A 26,767-nucleotide genomic window follows, 5' to 3' on the forward strand; every position below is an offset into this window, starting at 1 on the left:
CCTCCGTTTGGCTTGGGGATCTACAGTAAACTCCCACAATGAGGTCCCTATTATTCTTATCTCCCTTAATTTTGACCCAAATGCTCTCACTTTGGCTTTGAGGTTCTAAATCTTGGATCTATTCACAGGTATACACATCCCTGACATATAACGCCACTCCTCCTCCTTTCTTGTCTGGTCTGTTTCTCTGAAATAGATTGTATCCCTCCATTATTACATTCCAATCGTGGGACTTATCCCACCAGGTTTCAGTGATGCCTATTATGTCATATTTAGTTTGCTGTACCAAGAGCTCAAGCTCATCTTGTTTACAGTGGTGCTTCGCAAGAAGAATGCCTCGCAAGACGGAAAACGCGCTAGACGAAAGAGTTTTCCGTTTTGGAAGTGCTTCGCAAAACGAATTTCCTATGGGCTTGCTTCGCAAGACGAAAATGTCTTGCGAGTTCCTGCGGGGTTTTTTCCCTCCCCCCCCCTTTTTCTAAGCCGCTAAGCCGCTTATCTGCTTATCCGCTAAGCCGATAAGCCGCTAAAAGCCGCTAATAGCGCTAATCCGCTAAGCCGTCAATGGGCTTGCTTCACAAGACGAAAAAACCGCTAGACGAAGAGACTCGCAGAACGGATTCTTTTCGTCTTGCGAGGCACCACTGTATTTCCCATGCTTTGCGCATTAGTGTACAGACATTGAAGTCCATTCATCATTCCCCAGTGACTCTTATTTAAGGATTTTTTCCTCCCACCACTAGGTCTGCATGCTGTTTGCTCCATTTGGTCTATGACATTTGGATGATCATCTTCATCAATTGATAGACTCCTACCTTCAGGAGCACTATCTCCCTCCCCCACATTAGTCAGTTTAAAGCCCTCCTGATGAGGTTTCTGAGATTTTTGGCAAAAACATTCCTCCCGACCGTTGTGAGGTGCAGCCCATCGCTTGCCAGAAGTCCATCTTCAAGAAACTGCAGTCCGTGATCTAAGAATCCAAACCGTTCCTGTTTACACCATTTGCGAAGCCAGCTGCTCACTTCCACTATTTTTCCCTCTCTCCCTGGGCCACGTCGTTCAACTGGGAGAACAGATGAGATGACAATTTGTGTATTTAATAGCTTCAATTTCCTGCCCAGAGCCTCGTAGTCTCTTTTGATCTTCTAGAGGCTATTGCTTGCAGTGTCATTGGTTCCAACATGAACTAAGAGGAAGGGGTATTTGTCAGTGGGTTTTATGATTCCTTGCAGTCGTTCAGTTACATCTTGGATCTTAGCCCCGGGGAGACAGCACACTTCCCGAGACATCTTGTCAGGCCCACAGATCACTGCTTCTGTTCCCCTCAGTAGGGAATCTCCTATCACCACTACACGCCTCCTCTTAGGTCTGGTCGGGGTTCTTCCGTGAACTGTCCGTTCCAAGGTCGCCTGCACATTCCCTGAGGACTGACTTTGCTGCTCGTCTTCATATACCTGATCGACTGTAATGAGGGAGAGATCCTCAAATGGAGTCTGCTCTTCGTCTTCCATGCTAAGGGAGAGGACCTCAAAGCGATTGTGTATTTCTAAACAATCAGAGCAAACCCTGGACCTCCTACTTCTTTGAGTCACGTTTCTCCATATATCTGGCTTCTGTGTTGGTGAACTAGCCTCCTTCTCAGGGGAGTCGCTTATCTCCTCCTTGGTGGAGACAGTGTGCTCTGTTGCTTCCAAGAAGAGCTCCAGCTCTCTAATTCTTTGCAGCGTAGCTACACGTTCCTCCAGTTGCTGGACTTTTTCTTCTAAGAGGGCAATCAACATGCAATTGCTGCAGGTAAAGCTGCCTGCAACCTTTGGCAAGATGGCAAACATTGCGCAGGAACCGCAGGCAACTGCAGCTGTTCCCTCACCCTCCATCTTGAAAACATGTCGTTGGGGGTGACTACAGTGGTCCTCCATCATAAAAAGCGTGAAGACAGGACAAATAACTCCTCCCCAAAATTCCTAGGTCTCCCCCAACAAACGTTTGAGACTAGCTCCCCTAAATCTAAAAGATGGATCAAACTGCCCTGCTGACCTTTGCACAGGGAGAGCAGCTAATCAGCCACAAGAAACACACACACAATAAAACCCTTTTTGCTCCTTCTTCAGCTGCTACCCTGCAAGCTCATGGAGAGAGAGTTCACAGCTTTGCATCTCAAGAGGGGCTTGTCCTTCCCAGCAGCACAGCATTGGATCCAGAGGCATCCTAAGCACCATCCCCATGTCTCTCTGTAACAGCCTCAACCAGCCAGACAGCATGGATGCTACCCTTGAGTCTCTGCATAGAATTCTGTCCACTTCCTCCTTCTCCTTCCTAGCAGCACTTGCAGAAAACCATTTCTCTACTTCTGCTTCCAGCTTCCCCCACTGCACCCAGGTCACCCTGGCAACCTCTGTTTCTCATGCCCAAATCAGTTCACAATCCCAAGAGCAAAAGCTTCCACCCCTTGCAGTAGTCCACCGGGGTAATCACAGAACTCCTGGGGTCATCACAGAGTTCTAGTAGCTTACACAGCTACACAAGATTCCTGGTTCGCAGCAACTTCAGAGGTTTAGTTACTGGGATTTTGACTTTTGCACAGTTCTTACTTCCAGTGCATCAAACAATCACTCTGCGGCTCAAAACACAGGCTTGGTGTTTCTGGGGCTCTCCTATTCCATCTTGGTCTTCCCTCTGGTTGTGAACCTCCAAACCAACCCCCCAGCTCCAAAACAGCTTCTGCAGCCATTCCAGGACACAATTTCAGGATTCCAGCTGCTTCCTCTCTGGCACACGGGGAATATCCTCCACTTCTCTTCCTTGTACTACCCCTCAGCAAATCTGTGTCATCCACTACCCCATACTCCAAACCAAAATCTTGCCACCAGGCTTTATCTTGGGGCACTTTCTGAAAAATCCCCTGGACCACACCCTCACACCTGTAGCCAAAAATCATCCTCTTTGCTTGCTCCCAGCACCTCTGGAGTGGTTCATGAAGCTAAACAAAAGCATGCAACCTCTACAGTGATTTTTGTTTCCCCAAACCTATGGAACTCTGGGTGATCCTGGCTGCTGGAGTCCACTTAAGAAATGGCACCCCAGAAGTAAAATCAGTGACATTTTAACATCACCAAATTCAACAGGCACACAAGCCTTGTGCTTTTCCTTCTGCTCCACCCATTTTTCTGGTACCTCTGCAGGCACCAATTCAGAAAGCTCAGTACATTCAGCAGGCACACAAGGAACTGCTGCCTTTTCCTACGGCACTGATTCTGGAGGCCACAGGTGCTCCCCTCCTACACTCACATGAACCTCTAATTCCACCTTTTCTCCCTTTTCCATAGCGGGCCTACCATTTCCATCCTTATCCAAGTTGCTATCTTCCCTGGTATTTCCAACTCTTGCTAAATTTATGAATTTATGAATTTTCTCAAATTCTAACCCAGGGTTTCCCAAAGTGGGCAATAACACCCCTAGGGGCGCTGGAACGATCCAGGGGGCAGCAGTAGCCTCAGATGAAGTTTGCGGGCATTGAATAACAATAAGGGGGTGGTGGAAAAATAAAGAAAGAAGAAAATTGGGGGGGGGAGACATTCGTACACATTTCATCTGTTGTGTAATGTTGCTTACCACCAGGTCAGGCACTGCTGCAGGATGGTGACAACCCCTCTGGGGGCACTGAGTTGTTGCTTTTTTTCTGAAAAGGGGGAAGTAGGCCAAATAAGTTTGGAAACCCTTGTTCTAACCCAGGGGCCCCCAAACTAAGGCCCGCGGGCCGCATAAGGCCCAAGGAACTCGTTTATCCAGCCCGCAACAACCACCGCTGCCCGCTCTTACCGGCACTGTGCTGTGCGACTGCCCACTTCCAGGTCGGAGGAGCACCAGAAATAGCTTGTGTGCATGCACAAGTGTTATTTGAGAATGCGCAAGCATTATTTCCCTTGCACATCCGGGTCAGAGGAGCCCTGTGCACATGCGCACAAGCTATTTCCGGTGCTCCTCCAACCCAGAAGTGCACCAGAAATAGCATGTGGGCACACATGTGGGCACAGGCTCCCCTGCCCTCCGGCACGCCACACAATCAGCGCTGGAGACACCAGCCCGAGGCGCAGTAAGTTTGCTGACCCCTGGTCTAACCCTTCACTGAATGTAGAGATTATGGGGAGTCTGCCCCCCACCACAAATTCATAATGCATGTTTGCTGCACTTTCACTCACTTCTTATTAATTTCACTGACATGTGCCAGTGTAGGTGGGAATATGAGAAGGGCTAGCAACAAGGGCTGGCTTGGCTGGATGTATCCCTGCCTTTTCCTTTTTGGTCTCAGCACTCAAACAACCAGTAGCAAAACTCACTCAAGAAAAGCAAGCAGTTTTTTCAGTTGCTGGTTAAGAGGGGGAAATGGAATTCAGCAGACAGGAATGGATGGCACTGAAGACCACCGAGGTAAAGCTGTGTCATTCTCAATAGTATTCTGTGTGAGTCCACGCCACTATTATCTCAAGCCACTATTATCTTGATAACTCTCCACAGATATCATCTCCTATTTCACAGAATAAATCCAGCACCATGGAGAAAGATGCAAGAAAGACCATCAACAAGTCCTTTAAATTTATCTATAGATGTAGCAGTAGATCTCCAAAATTCCTCATGGGAAACCTGATCCCTTCTCTGTCTCTATAATATATTCAGGAATAAAAAGTATGACAAATCCAACACGGAGTGAGAGTTAGGTTTATATGTGAGTAGCTTATCAGCTATGTGCTGGCTGCAATGCTAGTAGGTAAGTTAAAAGGGAATACTTTCATAGCTAATCCTTTAGTACAGTAATCTGCATTTTTTTTCTTTTAATCAACTCTAGCCCAGAGGCATTGCACAGGTGGCATTTCAAATTAAAAACCCAAAAGCAGAGGCTTCTCTTGTTGAGACCTTTCCCTTCTGCAAGTAGAATCAGGGGTTTAAGGGTACATTAAGGGTGTAGGAAAGTATACAGCAGGTTTCTCTAACCCTCCAATATTTTAGATGACAGCTCCCATCATCCCAACCATTGGCCATGCTAACTGGGGCTGATGGGATTCCTAATCCAAAACTTCTAGAGGGAACCAGGTTGGGAAAGGCTAGTCTACAGCTTAGTCTGTATTATGGTGCACCCATTATAATTCTTCCAGTACTGTTGCAAAATGTAAATACATGTAAATACATCATGGAACAGCAGAGCATGCTGACAAAAATATGTGGTGTAGGGGAAGCAGGTATAATCCTGCCAACTCTTGGCTCTTGCTATATTTCTATCTTTTCAATTTTCTGCTACTTACTAAGTTATTTGGGGGAGTGGAGGAGAGACAACTGCTGTCTGACTGCAACCATAACACAAGAATCATTAGCTTTGACCCCAACCTTAATCTCTCCCTTCTAATCTTTGAATTGCTACACTCACAGTCTGAGCCATAAAACCAACAGCATTATTTCAATCTGAAATATCATCCTCTGATTTCTTATATATTCTTTATTTGGGTGCACAATCTGGTGACTGTACTGTAAACTGAAAAACAAATACTTATAGATCTGCTTTCCCCAAAGTGATGTCCTCCAGATGTTTTGAACTACAACTTCTACCAGCTAACATAGTTGATGTGAGTTATAGTCCAGAACACCTGGAATACACCAAGCTGAGGAAGGCAGTAACAGATAGATATTCCAGCACTTAGCAGTGGTTCTGTAAGACAGTTATAAATACAGTGTACTAAAAGCGTTTGAAAACCTGCCATTTGGCATTCAGGGTAACATCAAAAGGCAAAGCTACTAATGAGCAGCTGCAAGAGAGAAGCAGTGTTTCAACACTACAAACAGGAAAGGGCATAATAGCAGCACCACCAACCCCAACTCATTTACATCACTTTGCATCAGCAATAGCTTTAAGGTTTGGCACTGTGCTTTTCCAAACAAAGGGACCACAAACAGTGCAAATCTGACCTTCAAAATTTACTGCTATGAATTTAATGCCTAACAAAAGATATTGTTACCAGCCACCCCAATCTCTGCCAAGTGGTGCAAGAAATTCCAGGGGTCTTGGCACCAGGGTTTGTTTTCTTTGGAACGAGGCATGGCAGAGTCAGCAGTGTCTTTAAGAAATATGGTTTATTTACACATATTTACACTTGAGTGTTGATGGAGGGAATGCAGAACATTACACCCCAAGGCTGTCTCTTGTTGCTCTCATCATAGCTTCAGCAAACTTGGGTCCAGAGCAGAAACCAATCTTTGTGTAAAGCCTATCCCAGCCAGCCCTGCATGGAGTTCTGGCTCCTCCCTTCTTCCCCCAAAGCCTTACAAAACACAACTCCACCTTCCTGTTACATCAACACCCACCATAACCCTGGCAACTTCTCCCTCTGTGCCTGGCAGAGACTCCTGCCTGATTGATGGCTTCCATTGAGGGGCTAATGACTGGCCATCAGCACATTATTTCTTCAACAACCCACCCACAATGAGCCATCACCAGGTTGGCCTCATGAGGAAATTAACTGGTGTTATTTCCAGCCCTTGGGTGTAAGGGGTGTTAGGGGAGGGGTGGTACCTCTTGTAGGGGACATGTGCCTCTTCTGGGGTAATTTATCCAACTTTAGTCACCGCCCTGCACTCAGCTCTCACCTGTGGTGCCTAGAAGCTGTCAGCATGCGACAGCAGCCACACCCTGAGAAATGGCTTTGACTGGCTAGCTAAACCAGGAGAGGATAGCCGATGGGTCTCAAATCCTCAGTGTGTTAGGGACTTGCCCTGCATGCAAAGATGAGCTTTGGCAAATTGAGCGGACAAAACTAACAGTAGGTCCAACAGTCAAGAAGGCAGTTTCTGCATGTGCTGTAGACAGAAGTGAGGGGTAGAAGGGGCTCATCAACCTGGGAAGATAGCCTATCTAGGAGAAGGAAAAGTCTGATCCTAAACCTCCACTGCCTTGCGGGATTTCTTCGGGAGAAGAAAAGGCTTAGTAAACCCTAAAGAAATCCAAAGTTTAAATGCCTCCTTGTATGCCTCCTTCCAGTAACTCCTGATGCTAACTGTATTGCCCGGTTTTCCTTTGGGCCACATCAGCAAGGCTGTGAGAGGAGTCTTGTCTGCAGAGTGTAGGACCTCCATACACACTGTCCAGGCTTGCACCCCAGGGAAGTCACTTCGGTGCTGCTAATGCAGCTTTTTGACTTCACCCCTAGAGATGTGTTGTTGTTGTTGTTTAGTTGTTTAGTCGTGTCCGACTCTTCGTGACCCCATGGACCAGAGCACGCCAGGCACTCCTGTCTTCCACTGCCTCCCGCAGTTTGGTCAGACTCATGTTTGTAGCTTCGAGAACACTGTCCAACCATCTCGTCCTCTGTCGTCTCCTTCTCCTTGTGCCCTCAATCTTTCCCACCATCAGGGTCTTTGGGGTCCTAGAGATGTACTCCATTGTTTTTCAAGACAGACGGATGCCAACATTCCCAGCCCTTGCTCAATTCAGGATTTTATTAGTTTGCTCAGATTCTAACCCCTTACTGACTCTATGGGTTTGGGAGGTCTTGCCCCAATCACCCACCTATACCATCATGCCTATCTGAGCAAGGATTTCTCTTTCCAAGATGTAAGGCACGATCCAATGGAAACTTCTAGACAACAAACCTCACTCCCAGAAATGAAGATGCTGCTCCCCACACTGAAAAAAAGTCTCAAGGGAGATTGAAGAGATGCCTGGGAGATGTAGTTACTTTCTAAACCACATCCAGGATGATCCAAATACATTCAATATTTTGTGTTACTTCTTTTCCGCCCCACACACATACAAAGCACTAATCTTCAAAGCATAATTATTTTACTTTTCCCTCTTTTCCCTCTTTTCCATCTTTTCCTGACACCAATAAAGAGAAAATGACATGTTTAACAGAAGAACACCTTGCAAGTGGCCTAATCAAAATTACTAATCTGTGTTCACTTGTGTCCACCATGTTCAAATCAATACACTGTGAAAATGCACCTCTCTCAACTAAACTGGTCTTCATATATTATTTTTATTAATAAGCAATGATCAAAATACGTTTCAAATGCCTAGGCATGAATCTCAATTTGGAGGGAGGTAGCTCCAGTCTTATCGTCTGCTTTGTAAAAGTGCAAACATCAAACTGCAGGAGGCCAAGACAAGTCATGATAATACTGTAACAATAAATGTATACAGAAAAGTATAGATATAAAAAGTGCTTTATATTCATTACCTCATTTATTCTGACAGACACTTGATTTCCCAGTTGGAAATCAAGAAAGAGAATATACATTTTAGCTGAGGCCACTCAGGAAATCCATATCTACTATAGAATATGAACCAAACCTAAATTCTATAATCTACTCATTTAAACATAATCCATCAGGGGTGATTCACACATGTAAAAAAGATTCTGTACACAGATCATCCTTCTGACCCTAGCAGTTCATGCCTACCAAAGCCACATCTGAGGCTGCTTCCATTGTTCTTGATCAACAATGATCACTTTTCCTTGGAGGGGAAGGAATGATTCCAGATACCCACTTTATTCTCTCCTCCAATAAACAATGCCAGTATCATTGCACTCAGAAGAGACCCCTCATTGTGGCAAACTTTGACAACTCCTGGTATTGCATGCAAAGCTATATGGCCCCATTAATTCTCCCAGGTAATACATAGATGTGTAGTATAGATACCAAAATCTGCTTTCCCAAAAATGTGCTGTTCAAGATTGGGAAAGTATTTTGAATTCTTAGGAGCCAGTACTGAATTTTTAGGCAAGAATGTTTTAAAAAAAGTGTTGAGGTGAACAGACTCCTGGGGTTCCTTGGGCTCTGACTTCATGTATGTGTACATCCCAGTCATCCTGTAACATCTGCCCCAAAGGAGCACAAGGTAGACCAGAAATTTGCTGCTCACATTTGAACTCCCTATAAAAATGTTATAATACTTCAAAAACTGCACACACACTAATAAAACCAGGGGGCAGGAAACCTGCATATACCTCAAACTCCTTCAGGGATCAATAAAATGAGGGGTGGTGTTCTTTTTACATCAAGAAACATAAAGTGTGCTTTTTGTCTCATTTGGCTGCTGTTTGTTGTTCCCTCCAGACTTGATGGTAGCAGGTGCATTTTCTCCTCCTCCCCCTACATCAATTGTTTCTGGTCTCATGCCACCCGACCCATTGTAGTCTATATCTTCTTTTAAGAGTAAAGTGCCAATTTTTATTTTCTCCTTATAGCAAAATACATGATACAGTATCTGTAAAATACATAATATATCTGGAGCTCAGCCAGGAAAACATCAAGGCACTTTGCAACCTGGAACACAGCCATAATCCTTGAAAGAATTAAAATATTGAAATTCATTAAATTAAAATTAACTGTCCCTTTAAAAAAATCAACTGGTCAAAACCAAGATGCTCAAGTCTGCATGTCGATATGTGGAAGGATTATATATAGAAAACTCTCTATTATTTAAGAAATCGTATAGTACTCAGCATGAGCACACAAGAAGAGGAGCCATCTGCTGTATCTATAAATGAAGGCCTGCATTATAAAAGGAATATTGTTTTAATCTGAAAAGTAAATTAGGGTGTCGCTATCCCTGGACACAGAAAATGTAAACAAAAGGGAAGGTGATTTTGAAAGATGTGTTGGGATGGGCAGAAAATAAGCCTTTATTCCCACCCCACCGGGTGATCACAGCTGAGAGTTTATTAAAGGCTTCTTCACTACACCCCTGCAGCTATCTCCTTTTTCTGCTTTCATTTAAGCTACTGTAAATAGGAGACAGTTTTGTTTTTAATTGGTATAATATGGTTGATGGAACCCTCTAGCCACCATTTTGTCTGTCTTTTGTTTGCAGCCATGTTTCCCCCAAGAGGAAAGGCTTAGTACATTAAAACAGTTCCGTTGTTCTATGAAAGGAAAATGTTGCTTGTGACACCAAAATTTGGATTTCGCTTTTTCCTATTTGTAATTGGCTTCTCCATTTTATGTTTGTTGAAATGATTCCTACATGCAGCTCATGCAGCTCCTCAAGAACCCTGGACCGTTATTGTAATCTTTTGTAACACTACTGCATAAAACATCCTTTAAAACAAAGAAGTGACAAATGAACATTTGGGTGCTCACTTCTGGGGAAAATAAATTGCCTCCCCCATTTCAGGGATGGAGAGCCTCAAGCCTATGGGCCAAATGCAGTCTCCAAGTTTCTATGTGGCCCTCAAGACTGGCGATGCCCCTCAGTAGCCGTTCTTCATGCCATTTTAAAGTCTTTCTGCCTATATAGAAAATGTCCTTGAACTCTGCTAATGCTTCTTGCTTGCCTGGGTGGAGTGGTAAATAATCTAGCCTTCCACACAAAGGTAAAATTCATATTTGTTGCTCTGTGCACTTTTGCCTCTGGACCAGCCCACCATTAGCAATTTGCCCCCAGAAGCTTGTCTAGAAGGGAATGCAGCCCTCAAGCTGAAAATGGTTCCCCAGCCCTACCCTATTTCCTTGTCGCCTGAAGTACAATTCATACCATGTATCCAAAAACAAGGTTGGTATTTGGTGATAGCGTGTGTTGTGGTAGGACAATGAAGTCACTTTCAATAGTAGATGGTATGTTAATATGTATATGTCAGCTGGGGAAATGTATGAGATGAAATGCATAAACAGTTGATTAACTGAAGGTTGAGCAGAAAGGACAAGGACAGAGCAAGAATAGGTGAAAACCACACGTTTGACATGGAAGGCTGGTTTAGCGGTTTTCATAAAGACAATTGCTAACCACAGTTATGTAAGAGGCAACAACACCCTATCGCAGATTGTTGAGAGAAATCTTAAGAACAAGGAGCAGTTAAAAGGAGGTTGTATCCATCATTCCTACACAACAGGTGTTGTGTGGTTGGAATGTATGTTCTAGGACAAGACACATCCCCTTAGAATGTCCCAAATGACAGAAATAAAGTTGGTTGGGATGTGATTTTACTTGGAAATCTTGGAAAAAATCCCTAACATTAGCACCAGAGTTTTAACTGTTCTCTCCAGCACAGATGAGGACCAAACAGTAACTATGCTAATGGTGGCAGATGACAATCTACTGGATGAGTTAATTTCTCCAAGATCAATGGCCAATGTCCAATGAATGCTGCTCTTGTTTTTTGATGTTTTAATCTAGATTCAAATTTTGTATATTGTATTGTTTTTTCTTTGTAAGCCATTTTGAAACACATGTGAAAAGCTGTGTATTGTATACATTTTAAAAAACAAATAACTTTGAAGCTACAGTGGATGTAGAAGAACTAATTTTATATGAGGTGTTACGGGTTTCCCATCAGATTTCTGTGAGAATACCAAGTGGTGTGCGGTAGTTGGAGCATTCTTTGGCACTGCCCTTCTTTGGGATTGGGATGTAGACTGATCTTCTCCAGTCCTCTGGCCACTGCTGAGTTTTCCAAACTTGCTGGCATATTGAGTGTAGCACCTTAACAGCATCAGATACTGAGGCTGAGGCTCCAATACTTTGACCACCTCATGAGAAGAGAAGACTCCCTGAAAAAGACCCTGATGTTGGGAAAGATTGAGGGCACAAGGAGAAGGGGACGACAGAAGATGAGATGGTGTTCTTGAAGCGTCGAACATGAGTTTGACCAAGCTGCGGGAGGCAGTGGAAGACAGGCGTGCCTGGCGTGCTCTGGGCCATGGGGTCACAAAGAGTCAGACACGACTAAACAACAAACCAAGTGGTTTAGTTTGCCAAGACTCATCTGAATTCCCCAGCACCACCTCTAGTCAGGAATAAGGGGGCAAGCAAGGTTGTGTGTCAAAAATAACAACAGGCTGCAGTCTGAATTGAGAGAGACACAGAGAGCTGGGGTTTGGCTCTGTATGCATCTTAGGGTGCTGGGCTTCTCCCAGAAAGCTGGTATGCCAGCAGCTGACTTTGTCCTGTGGAGTCTTTAACCTGTGCCACCACCCATATGTTTGTAAATAAAGGAAAATATTACACAAAATACCAATAAGCTTTCATTTGCCTCATTCCAAAGGAAACCAAACCAGATCCTTATTACTCTGCTCAGAGAAGTGGCATAGACTTATTTCTTTTCACTGGTGATCACTCGTAGCTGAGTAAGATTGTCTTCTATGAACACGGTCTTAACAGTGGGTCCGTAAGTGACTGTGGAGGCCAATTCTGGATCAATTCTATTAGAAATAGTGGTATAGACAGTTAACAGTGAGAAGAGAAGATGGAGCTAAATAGGTAGGAAGAATATATATGTAAATAATCTTTTGCAATAGATCAGGGAGGGGCAACCTGTGTCACTGGACTACAACTCCCAACATTCCTGATCATTGGGCATGTTGGCTGGGGCTGATGAGAATGGAACATTTGGAGGACAAAAGGGTTTCTCTAGATTCTATGATCTGTAACAAAGACTGTAACTTCTACATCTTTCTTCCACGCAAATACAAAATATAGAGGTACAATTTTACACAATTAGTTTATTTATTGTTAATTAAATCATTAAATTTAATTAACTTATTTATTGTTAATCAAACAATAAATGAAAGCGTTCAAAGTCCCACTTTCAACCACAGTGGTGCTATGCAATGCATGCTAGTTATTAAATGGTTTTGAGCATGCATTAAGAATGTGGCAGTGTTTGGAATTTTCATGGAAAGCTCCTGGTATTGCCTACATGAGTCCACTACATAGAGGTGAGGACCGGAACTGTATGAGGTGTGTTGTGTTGTAGCAAAGATGAGGGGAGGAGGAGTAATCCAGTTGAGGTTTCAGTTGCATATGTGTACAGTAATGGTAATTTGTTTGAGTTACGTTTGCAATTTTTGTTATGGCAATGGTGAAATATCAAGTGTATGAGTGATCACTGGGCTTTGACGTGTCAGTATCTTGAGAAGATGCATGGAATCCCAACAGTGGTTGTTTGCAGACTATGTGACCAGTGGCAGACTTTGAGCTTTCACAAGAAAATTGTGCAAAGCCAAAATCCCACCCCCCATCTTCCATTGCCTGTCATTTTTGCAGTACCCCCTGCAGCGTCCTCTCTTGGCTTGATGCCCAATGTGTGAGAACCAGTTGCACTTCCCTAAATCCACCTCTGATGTGACAGCAACTGTTATTTGCACTGACCGGATGTGGTATCTCAGCAATATTGGGCAAGGTAGCAGTAAACCTCAGCAAAGAGCTGTTGCAGGTTGGACAAGAAGCAATGGATTCAACTTGCAAGCAGTAGTGTTTATTGTTTACAGTATTCCTTTTGTAAAACGTTTTGGGTTTTTGTTTTCATTTTACAATCAAGCAGTATATTAATTTAATAAATAAATAAACAGTAGATTGTCCACACAAACTATAGACTCACCTTTCCTGGAGCTTCACACGTTCACTACATACTTATGGGTGAAGTGGGTATTTTTAACCCACTTAAATGCATACAAAACTAGAGATGGTAGCTTATGCCAGACCTATTCACGCAGAGGATAAAAAGTATATAATTTGGTGTACATGGCATAGGATTCTAACACAGGATGAGCTATCGCAACAATGGGTACAAACCTGGGAGGCCTCTTACTGAAATCTGGTGAGGCAATACTATCAAAATCAAATATCTTTAATACGGTCAGTGACCAGAAAGCAATTTATAAAAAATATGACATTAAAAGTAGTATTGTACTACAAATAACAGTAGAAATATGGTCAATTCACAGAATTGGTGCTTATATTTATGAATACTATCTTTTTAGAGCGGGGTGAGCAACCTTTTCAGTCCGAGGGCCACATTCCCTTCTAGACAACCTTCCAAGGGCCATAAATCAGTGTTGGGTGGGGTTAGAGACAAAACAGAGTGGAGCAACAAATGCCATTTTTTACCTTTGTACAGCAAGCAAGTTTCTACACACAGATTGCCTCCATCCAGGCAAGCAATAAGCATTATCAGAGTTCCAGGACACATTCCAGCCAGGCAAAAGCATTCATGGAGGGTGTGAATAAAGGCCAGTGAAGGGTGTGGCCTGGGGAAAGTCCCAAGGGCCAGACAGAGAAGCTGGAGGGCAACATCTGGCCCCTGACATTCCCTATCCTGGTGCAGAGTTTCAATAGCACAGAGCATCATTCAAGGAAGAGGGAATCACAGCAAAGTCTCCAACCTTAAGCCCAACAAGGGGGTGCTTACCATGACAGAAGTGTGCATGCACACGAAAGCTCATACCAAGAACTGACTTAGTTGGTCTTTAAGGTGCTACTGGAAGGAATTTGTTTTGTTCTTACCATGACAGTGGCTGTAATACTACAGTACTTGATAACAGACTTAGGAACTCCCATTTTCCATGAGGAAGGCTGACCCTTTGCCTTGACGGGACAAGGGCTTTTGTAATGATGGAGAGCAGTGCTTCTTCTAGGCATCGGATGCTTACTTGAAATCAGTGCTCTTCATGCATGCAAGATTTTTTTCGCACCAACCAAATAACGTCACTGCAAGCAAAATGCCAGCCTGCATTCCCGCCCATTTAATATTTACTGGGGGAGAAGCGGATCTGATAAGTTAAAAAGATCCTGTTGCCAACAGCTCCTCCCCAACAACCCCCGTTCCACAGCATCAAGCCCAGAATGCGAGGATGGCATTTGTGAGGGATCCGGCTGGCCCCATGACAATAACACAAGCTACTAGCAAGCCATGAAAGTGGGAAGCTTCTTCAGGTGAGGCTGCGTTTCCACGGGGGTGGCGCGGCTGAGGTATTTTTAACATTTGTCGCAGTTCTGTGGGGATTTCCGTCAACAACAAGCGAGAGACGCCTGGCACCAGGCAAGCGCGGTGCCAGGTGGGGCTGTGGGATTCTAGTCTGCCTCCTCTTCGGCTGTATCTCCATGTGGGGTCTTGGGGAGGGAAAAAACTGTACTGAGAGGAGGAGTAAGCCTTTGAGAAACAACTATCACTGTGTGAAGCCCACAAATGTGGCATTCTTGGTACGTGTGGAAGAGCTTTTCAGTGTAATAAAATAATTGGTGAGGAGGTGGAGTAAGAATCTGCTTTATAATACGCCTAACTGTCGGAAGCTGTGAAGCGTCGTGGATTTTTATTTTATTTTATTTTTTGCTGGGAGGAGAGGCGAAGAAGAGACATTTGGCGACATTGGCGGGCTGCCCCTCTGAGGTAATGATGCCCGTTAGGAACTGGAGGGGAGGGGGCGCTCCCGAGGGGCGGGGTTGCTCCGAACGTTGGGCTATCCAAAAAAAAGAGAGACCCTAACGGCATTTCCCGCTCGGCCTCTGCTAGGTTCTGATTGGCCGAGGCCTCAATCAACAACCCCCTCCCTCACGCGCACACACCTCAGCCCGGGCAGTGTGGCTCGCGCTCGCCCGTCGCTTCCATCGCAAGCAGCAGCAGCAGCCAGCAGCGCGCGCGCGCTCTCTCTCCATCTATTGCAATGCACGCGGCAATACGCGCGCGCGCACAGACACACACACACACGGCGCGTCCAAGCCGCTGGGGATGGAAAGCGGGGATGGGGGGGACGGACGCGTTTGCACTGTGGGGAGCTTTCCCCCCCCCCACGTAACCAGATTTGATTTGATTTTTTTCAAAATTGAAAAAGCAGTTTCCCCATTTGCGCCGCCATCAATTCACACGCAGCCCCACCTGGTCCCTTTGCAACGACGACGTCGCCTCCCTTAGCCGTTTGTTTATCGATCTATTTATTTATTTATTTATTTAGCGAGCGATCCTGTTCTCTCTCTCCCCCCCTCCCCCCCCGCACACTCCCGGCCCAAAGCAGGGCTTTTATTTGCAAAAATGCAAAGCGTCGACTTCCCTCCACCACCACTCCCGGCTGCAAAGAATAATGCTAAGAAGAAATTGCCTGTGGGGAATTTGCAGGAGCCTTTCGCTGGTGCGCCGAAGAAATAAACAGCCCCAATCGCCGCCTCGCTCTCTCTCCCCCCCCCCCCCCCGCTCTTCAAGCTGCTCACACGGCGGCACCATTAACACATCGCACGCAGCATCCTCAACCCCCCCCCTTCTCTCCTCCCTCCATTGTCTGCAATTGGCAATAGACACAAGCCTGAGGATCACACAAGGGGGGGGGGGAGAGAGAGAGAGAAGAGAGACAGGAGGGCTGATCTCGCCACTATTTGCATCTCCTCCCCATCTCCCCCCCCAAAAAAAAAATAGAGTCATCAAACGTACCCGAGCCCTCCTTCCCCCCCCCCGCATGCCCTTGGTTCACGCCCTCTCCATCCAACCCCCCCCTCCCCGCTTTCCATTCTGCTCTTCCACTTTCTGCTGTCAAACCGCTCGGTCCCTGGATCTTCCCTTCTCTTGCCAACCCCCCCCCCCCGCCAACCCTCCGCCTCGCCCGCCCCCGGTTCCAGCCAATCCCTCAATTCTGTATGCTCTTTTGAATGAGAACAATGTTGCTCGAGAAGCAAAAACACCATGCACTCAGCCCGGGGGGGGGGGCAGGCGAGCAAGGACTCCGAACAAATTCCAAAAAAACGAGACGCTCTCTCGCGCCCCCCCCCCAGCTCCACAGGGTTCCTTAACTCCCTCTCCGCCCCCCCCCCCCGCCGCAACCCCCGGACCAATTCCACTCCCGGATTTTCTTTCCTTCGTGCCCCCCTGTAGATCTCAAATTTGCAAAGCGTTAACAGAATATAGCAGAGTCTGACAATCCTCCGAAGCAGAAGGTGGTCCCTGCCATTTTTATTTTATTTTATTTTTTAAAGACAAATAAAAATTGAGAGGACACCCCCCCCCCCGCGCGCGCGCGCCCCCCGCCTGGTTTATTCCGAAGATGCTCGAGTTGGATCTTGGGGTGGGGAATAGGGGGGGGGGTCATGTTTAGCATTCCGGTTTGTTGGAGCAGCACCTCCCATATAAACCAAATGTCTCCTAGCACCATCGAGAGTCACCCAAAAAATGTTTCCTTCAAAAAAAAATGTAGGCATGCAACAAGGATGGAGGATTTGGGAAGGGCGGGGGGGAGAGCAAAAGCAACGGTCACAAAAAAAATAAGAAAAACCTCACGCGTACAAATTCCACGCGACAAACATTTGGAGGAAGAAGCCAGCCGAGAAGGCAAATTGCAAAGCCCCCCGGTCTGCCATCCGAGCAAACAAACCGGATTCCATCCCTTGCTGCAAACTGAAGCCGGGGACGCGGGGTGGGGAGTGTAAGACACCGGCATCCAATCCAGAGGAAATTACATGCAAATAATCATCACTTTAAGGTTTGCTTTTTTAAAAAAATGCAAAAAGGTGTACCTGCAGTCCCGATGAATAGCAAAGTCCAGATGAGATCCTTGCTTTGAAGCATTGTCATCTGCCGAATGGAGACGAAGTTTTCTTGCATATATATTTTCCTCTTTCAAATAGGAACCTGGGCCGGTTAAGACGAGAGATTCAGGTGCAAAGCGAAGAAGGGTGGGGGGAGACGTGGGAAAAAAATCCCCCCGGAACGGTGTAATGTTTTAATATATATATATCTATTATTTTTGTCCAGCTGCTATCTAGCTGCTTTCATGAGCTGATCAGAGAATGAGTGACAGTCCCAGCCTCAGCACACAGGCACAACAAGAGATCCCTGCGCCGTCCTGGATTTGCTTTGGTGGGATTGTTGGGAAGGGAGGAGGGGCGTGGCACCTCACCGTGTTCTTCCACCCAGACTGGCCACCGAAATAGTACAGTGCAATAAGCATCAAGGAGTACTGGAGAGGAGAAGCAGATGCAACCGCCTAGAAAAGATGGACTGGGTCTTGGGGGATCTGGATTCCTTTCCAAGAAGGACTAGTGGCATTTTTGCCTCTTCTTTTTTCTCTCTAAAATTGCCACTTGCAGAAGAACGTGACGGCAATTCAGACGTGTGGTTTTACAGTGCTTAGGGCAACACTAGTATTATTTCTTTAAATAACAGGGGGAGTCCTTCAGTGAGTTCTTCCTGCAAAAACTCGGGATGCTTTTTTCTTCTGATTTGACAGATTAGTCTCCAATATCTCCTGGAGGCTAGCCATGAAATCGATCCTTTATATTTGTTTAAACTTATTACAGCCATGAAGCCAAAGCAGAAATCAAATAAATCAGCCCACTAACATAATAAATAAACGCAATAATAAACAAAAGCTTTCCTACTTAAACCAAGGCACAGCTTCAGTTGTGTCTCGAAAATCAAGTGTTTGTCCTCTTTATTTTTCAAAGTGCTACTATGTTTTGAATACTGTAACAGGGAGGGACAATTGTACCAGAATCCAGCTTTCAGCTCTCAGCAGTGGAAAGGTTTGATCTGATCACTAAACTTGCTCAGGATGTCTTCCAGGAACTCTGTGGTGAAATGTAATCCTGAATATGACATGGTTATGACATGGAAAGTGAAACTGGATCTGCTTTTACTTTTACTTTTTTTTTACAATCAGGTGGTATATAAAAGTTATGAAATAAATAAGCCAATTATATGCCAAAAATGTCTTCTAAGCTGTTTACAACTATGAAATCAATACGTAAGTAAAATATTCAATAACAATTCCACTGGAAACTAAAACATTAAAGTATACAGAATAAAAAAGCAATTAAAAAGCATAACAAGAGCTTTTTCATAAACAGAACAATAAAATTCTGCTCGGAGGAAGGCTTGCCTAAATAGGTGTGTCTTCAAGAGTCGGTGGAATGCCAGTATTGATGGGGTCTCTCATATCTAAGCACTAGTGCCACCATTTAAAAAGCTTGTCTCCATGTTACTACAAGTCGATCATCTTCAGGCTGTTGCAAAACTAACTGGGTTCAATTAGCTCACCCTAGTGCTCTTAATGGACAATGGAGGGGAAGACAGTTTTTCAGGCAACCTGGTCCAGGGTATTTAGGGTGGAATCTTAAGAGTGGCTCAGTGGCTAATAGGCGGCCAGTGCAGACCCCACCCCTCCAGCATTGGCATGCTACGTGCCCAGTAAGGAGCACTACTCATCACCCAAGCTGTGGTGTTCTACACTAGATGCAGCTTCCAGACTAACTGCAAAGGAATCCCCACATACGGTAGTCCAGACCTGAGATTACCAATGCCACAGGGACCAAGATATTACTGTCCAGGTGCACCAGCAATCCAGTTGGTACACCACCTGAAGCTGATGATAGGCACTCTTCATCACAGGCCACCTAGTCCTCCATGAACAAAGATGGTTCAAAGAGCACCCCTGAACTTCCTAACCTCTTCTTTCAGAGGCAGTGCAACTCCATCTAGAACTAGCAGAACCCCTAATTCATGGGCCTGGGAACCACTTACTGTTGATCTATCACAATCTCTGGCATTCATTAAACACCCAGAAGAAGAATACCCTGACGAACTAAGGCCTTATCTGCACATTTCAAAGCACCTCCATGTGTCAGAGAAAAAACTGCACACTCAGGTTTGAGTGTGTGCAGTGGTGCAGCTAAGTGATTTTAGACTCCAGGCTTAATGTTCTTAGGGGGAGGAACACCTCTTTAGACGGTAATGTGTATGACTTCAAAATGTAATGATGGCAGCTGTGCTGAGGTTTGGGCAATTGAGGCTCTCCAGGTTCTGGGTGCAAATCCTTAGTCATCCTGAGACAAGAGCCTCTCTGTTTCCCTCTGGGTCAGGAAGCAGTGGAGTTGTTAGTGCTGGGCAGGGCACAGTTTTGGGGGCCCACAGTCTGAGGAGACACCAGACAATATCACCCATTGGCAACAGTTGCGTCCACCACTTTTGCCTCCCAGAATGTTGTGCCTCTGCACCAACATGGTGTTAACAGCTGGAGTGTGGGACACAGACCTGCAAGACAGGGACTTTTAATCCCCACTCAGTCATGAAGCTCACTGGGTGACCTTGGGCCAGTCAATGTCTCTCAACCTAACATACCTCACAGGGTTGTTGTGAAGGGAGATATGCCAGCTTGAGCTACTTGGAGGACAAGGTGAGATAAAGTTGTAATGAATGAATCAATCAATAAATATGAGACTCTAGAAATGAAGATGGCAGCCCAACTGTATTGAGATTTGCTCCACAGCATGCCCACCAATGCCATGCTACCTATTAAGGTGGCGAGGGCAGTGGGGAGACTAGCTAGGAGGTACAAGCAGGTGGCACTGTGCTCTAAACCACTGAGCCTCTTGGGCTTGCCGATCAGAAGGTCGGCAGTTAGAATCCCCGCGACGGGGTGAGCTCCCATTACTCGGTCCCAGCTCCTGCCAACCTAGCAGTTCGAAAGCACATCAGCGCAAGTAGATAAATAGATACCACTCTGGCAGGAAGGTAAATGACATTTCCGTGCGCTGCTTGGTTTCAGTGTTCTATTGTGCCAGAAGCAGCTTAGTCATGCTGGCCACATGACCCGGAAAAACTGTGGACAAACGTGAGATGAGCACCGCAACCCCAGAGTCATCTGCGACTGGACTTAACTGTCAGGGGTCCTTTACCTTTACCTTTTTACAAGCGTGGGAAGAAAGAAGTGAATCCCTGTGACTTTCCTCAAAATTCCTCAAAATACTGAGGTTGCTGGACATTCTGGAGCCTGGCAACCTCCTACTTTTCCAAAGCAATCCCAAGTTCCAAGTCTGAGGAAGGCAGAAAACACAACCCCATTAATTTGTTCAGGTATATTCCTCAAGGTAGGAATGAGGTAAATGCAAGAGAAATAGCCCATGGATAAACAGGGGCTCTTTATCTCCCACTGAACCCATTATCTGACAAATGTGTGCAAGCCCTGTTCCAGTCTTTAGGAAAACATAACGATGGGAGGGAAACAATTAAGCGAGATGCAATGTCTCCCACACAAAATATGGGGAATAAAAGCAAAAGACTTCCAGTTAAGAGAGAGATGACTCAGTGATAGGAACTAAGCCTTGCTGATTTAGTAGAAATAATGTATGTTGGGAGATTAATAGAAGTGTGCTTGTTTGCCATTTGGCATATACTAGAGGGGACACAATGACATTAAAATAATTGTTTTGGTAATGGTGCTTTAGAAAACAGGGGTTTCCCGCCATATACAGTGCACAAATTGATATTTGGAACTCACAGTCACAGGAGGTTTGTGATGGCCAACAATAATGCTGAATTTTAAGATAAAGATTAGCCGCATTCATCAGCGAAGGTAAGAATGTAAGAACATAAAATGAGCCTGCTGGATCAGGCCAATGTTTTATCTAGTCCAGCATCCTCTTCCCACCGTGATCAGATTCCTCTGACCACCCATGATCACCTCACTGCTATTGTGGCAACAAGCCATTGATACCCTTGTCCTCCATTAATTCGTCTAATCCCCTTTTAAAGCCATCCAAGTTGGTGACCATCACTGCCTCCTGTGGCAGAGAGTTCCATAGTTTAACTATGCATCACATGAAGAGGTACTCTCTTTTATCTTTCCTGAATGTCTTCCAAAATTCAGCTTCGTTGGATGTCATTGTGTGTATTATTCATTCATTCAATTTATGGGGCACCTAGCTATAAAATAGTCTAGAGGCAACGTACAGTATAAAATACAATATAGAAATAAAATACAACATCATAAAACAAACACAAACAAAATGCAAATGTCATAATAAAAAAGTAATTCAAGGTAAAAAAGCATCAGTAAGATAAAATATCTGCGCACGCACACACAGACACATAGGCAACGATAACTGCATTCTACATAAAACCTATGCATCGCATGGAAAACCACTCTGCTACATTGCATCCATTCTAGGTTACCAATGACAAAGTTCCAGCCTGACGAAGAAGCCACATCCTGTTGAAGAGAGCCAATGGCTAGCCTGGCAGCACAGAACCAACCCGGTATCTAGGGCATGGAAATTATGAGTAGCAAGATGCTTGTGTTCCAAAATGCCAGAAACAGAAATGGAACTGACATACTGTATTTTAAATAGTGGCCAATGCTGTTATACATTAGGAAATCCACCCTTCATTTTTTTAAAAAAAGGGTCCATTGGAAGTTACTTCCTTTTTCACATGAGTAGGCAAAATGACTATTCGCAACCATGTGTGTACCCATGAAACAAAAGCATGAACTGGGCTGTACATGGTTGCAGCTGACAGTAATTTCCATGATGACATCAGTCCTCCAACAACAGAATAATGGGAAATCAGCACACCTTAGTTCCCACTTCTACACTTCACTCCCTGTGGCACATAATCCGGTCCTTTGAAAGCCAACTCCCACATGGTTCAACTAATCACACGGAAAATGTTTTTCAAAATGCTACAGCTTCTGTGTGAAGCAGCACCCAGAGAAGCAATTTCTGGTGTTTGGTAATGTATGATGCAGCTCTGTCTGATGGCGTATTCTATTGGCCCAGGAAAGGTGTCCTTTGGGGTGGAGAATATGTAACAACAAAAGGAGAGTCTGCATGATCTGCCATATTTATTCAAATCTAACGCTCACCTTTTTTGGCCAAATTACATTGCGAAAATTAAGGGGCGCATTAGATTCGATGGCACATTTACATTTGCCTGCAAATACGTTTTTTGGTTTCAAGGTTCTGAAAATTGATGTGCGCATTAGATTTGATGGCGCATTAGACTCAAGTAAATACTGTATATTTGCAAGAGCAACAATATTTTACTTACAAATACTGCAGGAACCATTGCAGAAATCCTAGTCCTAAAAAGTCTTTCTCATCTGTTCTTGAAAAATCTTTTCCTTATTTGGAGAGCCACCCAGAGAGAAGATCTGTGAGATTTGTTGTGGAAGCTCCTTCATAATAGGAAACTTTTTTTATATAAAGAAGGGAAGGAAAGGCATTTGAAGCTGAATTAATTGGAAGAAAAAAAGCAATTGTTTTCCACAGGTAAATGCCTCACTCTAACCTCATTTTGTTTAAATTACTAGAAAGTACTTCAGATTAAAAACACTCTTTGTTGCAACTTGCAGCATAATTTGACTGAGATGATTAACTCTTCCTTCTGTTTAAAAGGAGACTTAAAAAGCAAGTAATTGTTTGCTCTCTGACTGCCAAAGGAATCGCTGGAACTGCAATATGGCATGTGTGAGAAAGGGAACTAACAAGTGTAAACCAATTTACACGTCTTATTAAATATTTAAAAAAAAAAATGGAAAGGAAATTGCATAGTTAGGCACAGCATAATATTCTTGCATTTTGAATAAACACTTATCTTCTTTCCCTCTCCAGAAAGATTTAAAGGGTGTGGATGTGAATTCTGAATTTCAGAATCCTGCTCATTCTGTTCTAAAACACATTTGGAAAAGATCATGGGGTGAGATCCACAGGCAAGAGAGCAAAAAGCGAGCTAATATGTTTTATAGTGAAGTATAAAAGTCCACTCTGATTGAGCCGTATTTGGACTACTGATTACAAGCTTCTCCTGCAAACTTTGTGGGGAAGGAGGCACAAATTGTTATTACTACATTGGCTTATAATGCTTTGACACATGTGCATTCCAGCAGCGGCACAGGAGAATTCTGCATGATACCCCTCCCTATTAGTCATGCATGTCACAAGGGCTGAAGCCTGGTGCTTGCTTAGTGGCTGGAACATAGAAGATGGAGATACATTAGCAGTGGCAGTCTTGCCACCCAGACAGCAGATGCCCTGCACTTTTTAAGTGGTGCACATCCTCTGCTCTTTCCTTTCTGCTGCATGTGAAAGGAGAGCCTAACACTGGTTTCTGGCTGTGCCTTTTGGAAGATGCACTTATGCATGAGCTGATAGGTGCATCACACCATAAGAAGAGAGCAGTTGAATCAGACCCAATAGCCCATCAGATGCCTCTCTTGGGGAACCCAAAAGCAGGACTTGAACACAACAGCAATGTCCCTGTTATGTCCTCCCAGGACCTTATACACAGAGGCATTCTGCTCTGATCCTAGAAGTAATACAGTGGTACCTCGGGTTAAGTACTAAATTTGTTCCAGAGGTCCGTTCTTAACCTGAAACTGTTCTTAATCTGAAGCACCACTTTAGCTAATGGGGCCTCCCGCTGCCGCCGCACCGCCAGAGCACGATTTCTGTTCTCATCTTGAAGCAAAGTTCTTAACCTGAAGCACTATTTCTGGGTTAGCAGAGTCTGTAACCTGAAGCGTATGTAACCTGAAGTGTATGTAACCTGAGGTACCACTGTAGTAACCTGGCCTAGGGACTAATATCCATTGATATCCTTCACAAATTTGTTTGATCCCCTTTTGGTGACCATAATTCCATCTTGTGCCAGCAAATGCCACAGTTTTAACTATGTGCTGTGTGGAAATGTCCTTTCTTTAGCCTGTCCTGAATCTGTCACCATTCAGCTTCATTGGAATGACCCCATTAGGTTCCAGTATTATGAGAGAGGGAGAAAAACGTTTCTCGGTCCACTTTATCCTCACCATGAAGAATTTTATACATCCCTATCAGGTCCCCACTCCCTCAATATGCATTTTCTCCACACTAAAAAGCCCTCATAAGGGAGCTGCTCCACCCCATCATTATTTTAGATGTCATTTTCTGCACTGTTTCTAGCCTTACAGTATCCTTTTTGAGGTGTAAAGGCCAGAACTGTAATGGTACTCCATGGTATTTGTATAATGGCATTGTGATAATGAGACTCATTTTCAATCCATTTCCTAATAACGCCTTGCATGGAATTCGCCTTCACACACATGCATACCTCTTCACTTGGATGAATGTGTGAACTGACTTTCTGAAAGACACTGCATGTCAGGAGATATGAGGCAAGGTTAAAGTTCTGTCTGTGGTGTTTACACCTAGGATGGATCATTCACACATAGTTGTGTGAACCGGCCCTTTGCCATCTTGCTATGTGCCATTTCCCAAAACCTCTGTGTGGTGTAGTGTGTAGTGTGGTGTAGTGGTTAAGAGTGGTGGACTCGTAATCTGGTGAACCGGGTTTGATTCCCCGCTCCTCCACATGCAGCTGCTGGGTGACCTTGGGCTAGTCACACTTCTTTGAAGTCTCTCAGCCCCACTCACCTCACAGAGTGTTTGTTGTGGGGGAGGAAGGGAAAGGAGAATGTTCGCCGCTTTGAGACTCCTTAGGGTAGTGATAAAGCAGGATATCAAATCCAAACTCTTCTTCTTCTTCTTCTCTTTCCTCTTCCTATAGTGTAGACAGACAAAAATAAAGGACCAGCCTTTCATTCTTCCCACTCATTCCCACCTACAATACGTATCTCATTTCACATTTGCAAAGGTGAGGTGGAAAGAAAAATATTGATTCAAAGCCCATCTGCCCAGAATGAGTGAGCTAGGACATGAAGACACGAGCCATTTGGATTCACTTTGACTTTCTGGCAGGATTTGCTGAAGAGCTCACTATCCATCATAATCCCTCAGAACAGAATATCTCCAGATGCTTTTCACCTTCTTTCCTGCATCTTTCCAGCCACCAACTGACAAGTGAGAAAGGGAAAGGGAGAGAAGCCATCTGCTTCTCCTTGATCTCCTCCAACCCTCAGAACATTTGCCTTGGGAAGAAAACTCAACCGCCAGAGCTTGAATTCATTGCTTTCACATCATGTCTGGTTGCAGGGCAAGTAACTACCATCAGATTGCACCCTCCTTTTTCAGTCTGCAGTTTAGTGAGGAAGCTTCTGTAGCACAAACCACCTGTGATAAAGCAGGCACGTCCAACTCCCAAGAGACTACGATCTACTCACAGTATAAAAAGACTGGCTGTGACCTACCCATTGTCATTGCTAGGAGTTGTTGAGCTTTTCTGAGGGCAAGGAGAAACTCAGCCACATGGCTCTTGCCAGCCAGTCTTGTGTTTCTAAACCAACCACTTTGTAACTAAACTAAGTTTTGCTGCCTGTGCAACTTTTTGGACAGATACATGGAAAAGCACATGAGTCTGAACTTTGGAGAGTTTGTAAGTAAACAATTTTTTAAACTTTCTAAATGGGTGGTCTTTTCCTATGCTGGGAGAAGAGGGAAAAGTTTGGAACTCACTTGCAAGGGCGTATCTTTAGGTTTTACAACCTATATTCCAATGCTTTGCTGCATATTTTGTGATTTTAAATCCCTCCTGGGGTTCTCTCACCAAAGAGTACTTGCCTCAAACTTGGATCTTGGCATCCAGGAACTCTCCTTTCTACACACACACACACACACACACACACACACACACACAGTGGTACCTCGGTTTACGGACTTAATCTGTTCCGGAAGTCCATTCTTAAACCAAAGCCGTTCTTAAACCGAGGTGCGCTTTCCATAATGAGGCCTCCCGCCACCGGTGCCCTTCCACCATTTGGCTTCCGTTTGTAGACCAAGGAAAAATTCGCTAATCGGAACACTACTTCCATTTTTGCAGAGTTTTTATACCAAATAGTTCTTAAACCAAGGTACCACTGTATATTTGCACCAACAGAAAGGATAAAGAAAACTGAAGATTCATTCCTCATGGCAAACAAAGCCATTATATGTATGTGGTCAAAATGGAGACAAGGAGTTAACACTAGCACATGCTAGCTCATCCTGACTAAACTTGGAGAGAAGGTTCCCTTTCTGTTTGTTGCCCCTCAGTGGTTCAGGTAGCTTACTGTAAGGATTGTTGCTTTACTCCCAGCAGAATGCCTGTGAGAAGGCCACAAGCAGCATGCAAGTGCCATAATGTGATCCTCACAACTTGTATTCACTTTGTAAGTGTTTGCGGGGTGGGGTGGGGTGTCTTTCTCAATCAGTCTCAGTAAGCAGGTTTTGTTTGTTTTTGACCACTTCTCCAAAACATATTGGCTACAGACATGGATGAATGTTGGGAGACTTCAGACAACTTAATCCTCCCTGATTCAGCTCAATTTTCCACAA

The 26,767-nt window shown here is 44.6% G+C and overlaps 1 protein-coding gene across 10 annotated transcripts in view; it reads right to left on the reverse strand.

Moving 5' to 3' along the window:
- The window catches only part of NCAM1 (neural cell adhesion molecule 1), a 222,811-nt gene extending 205,147 nt beyond the window's left edge, over positions 1 to 17,664 (reverse strand). For 2 of the 10 annotated variants that reach the window (XM_081844365.1, XM_081844363.1), the window contains exon 1: positions 17,261 to 17,664. In XM_081844365.1, coding sequence (XP_081700491.1) covers positions 17,261 to 17,348 — 88 coding nt within the window. In that variant the 5' untranslated portion in view covers positions 17,349 to 17,664. The remainder of the gene's footprint in view (positions 1 to 17,260) is intronic. The other 8 variants (XM_081844366.1, XM_081844367.1, XM_081844370.1 and 5 more) reach the window with 5 other exon arrangements.
- Between the last annotated feature and the right edge of the window lie 9,103 nt (positions 17,665 to 26,767).

The sequence above is a fragment of the Podarcis erhardii genome (assembly GCF_964252035.2).
Source record: "Podarcis erhardii genome assembly, chromosome: 16".
Classification (NCBI taxonomy): Eukaryota; Metazoa; Chordata; class Lepidosauria; order Squamata; family Lacertidae; genus Podarcis; species Podarcis erhardii.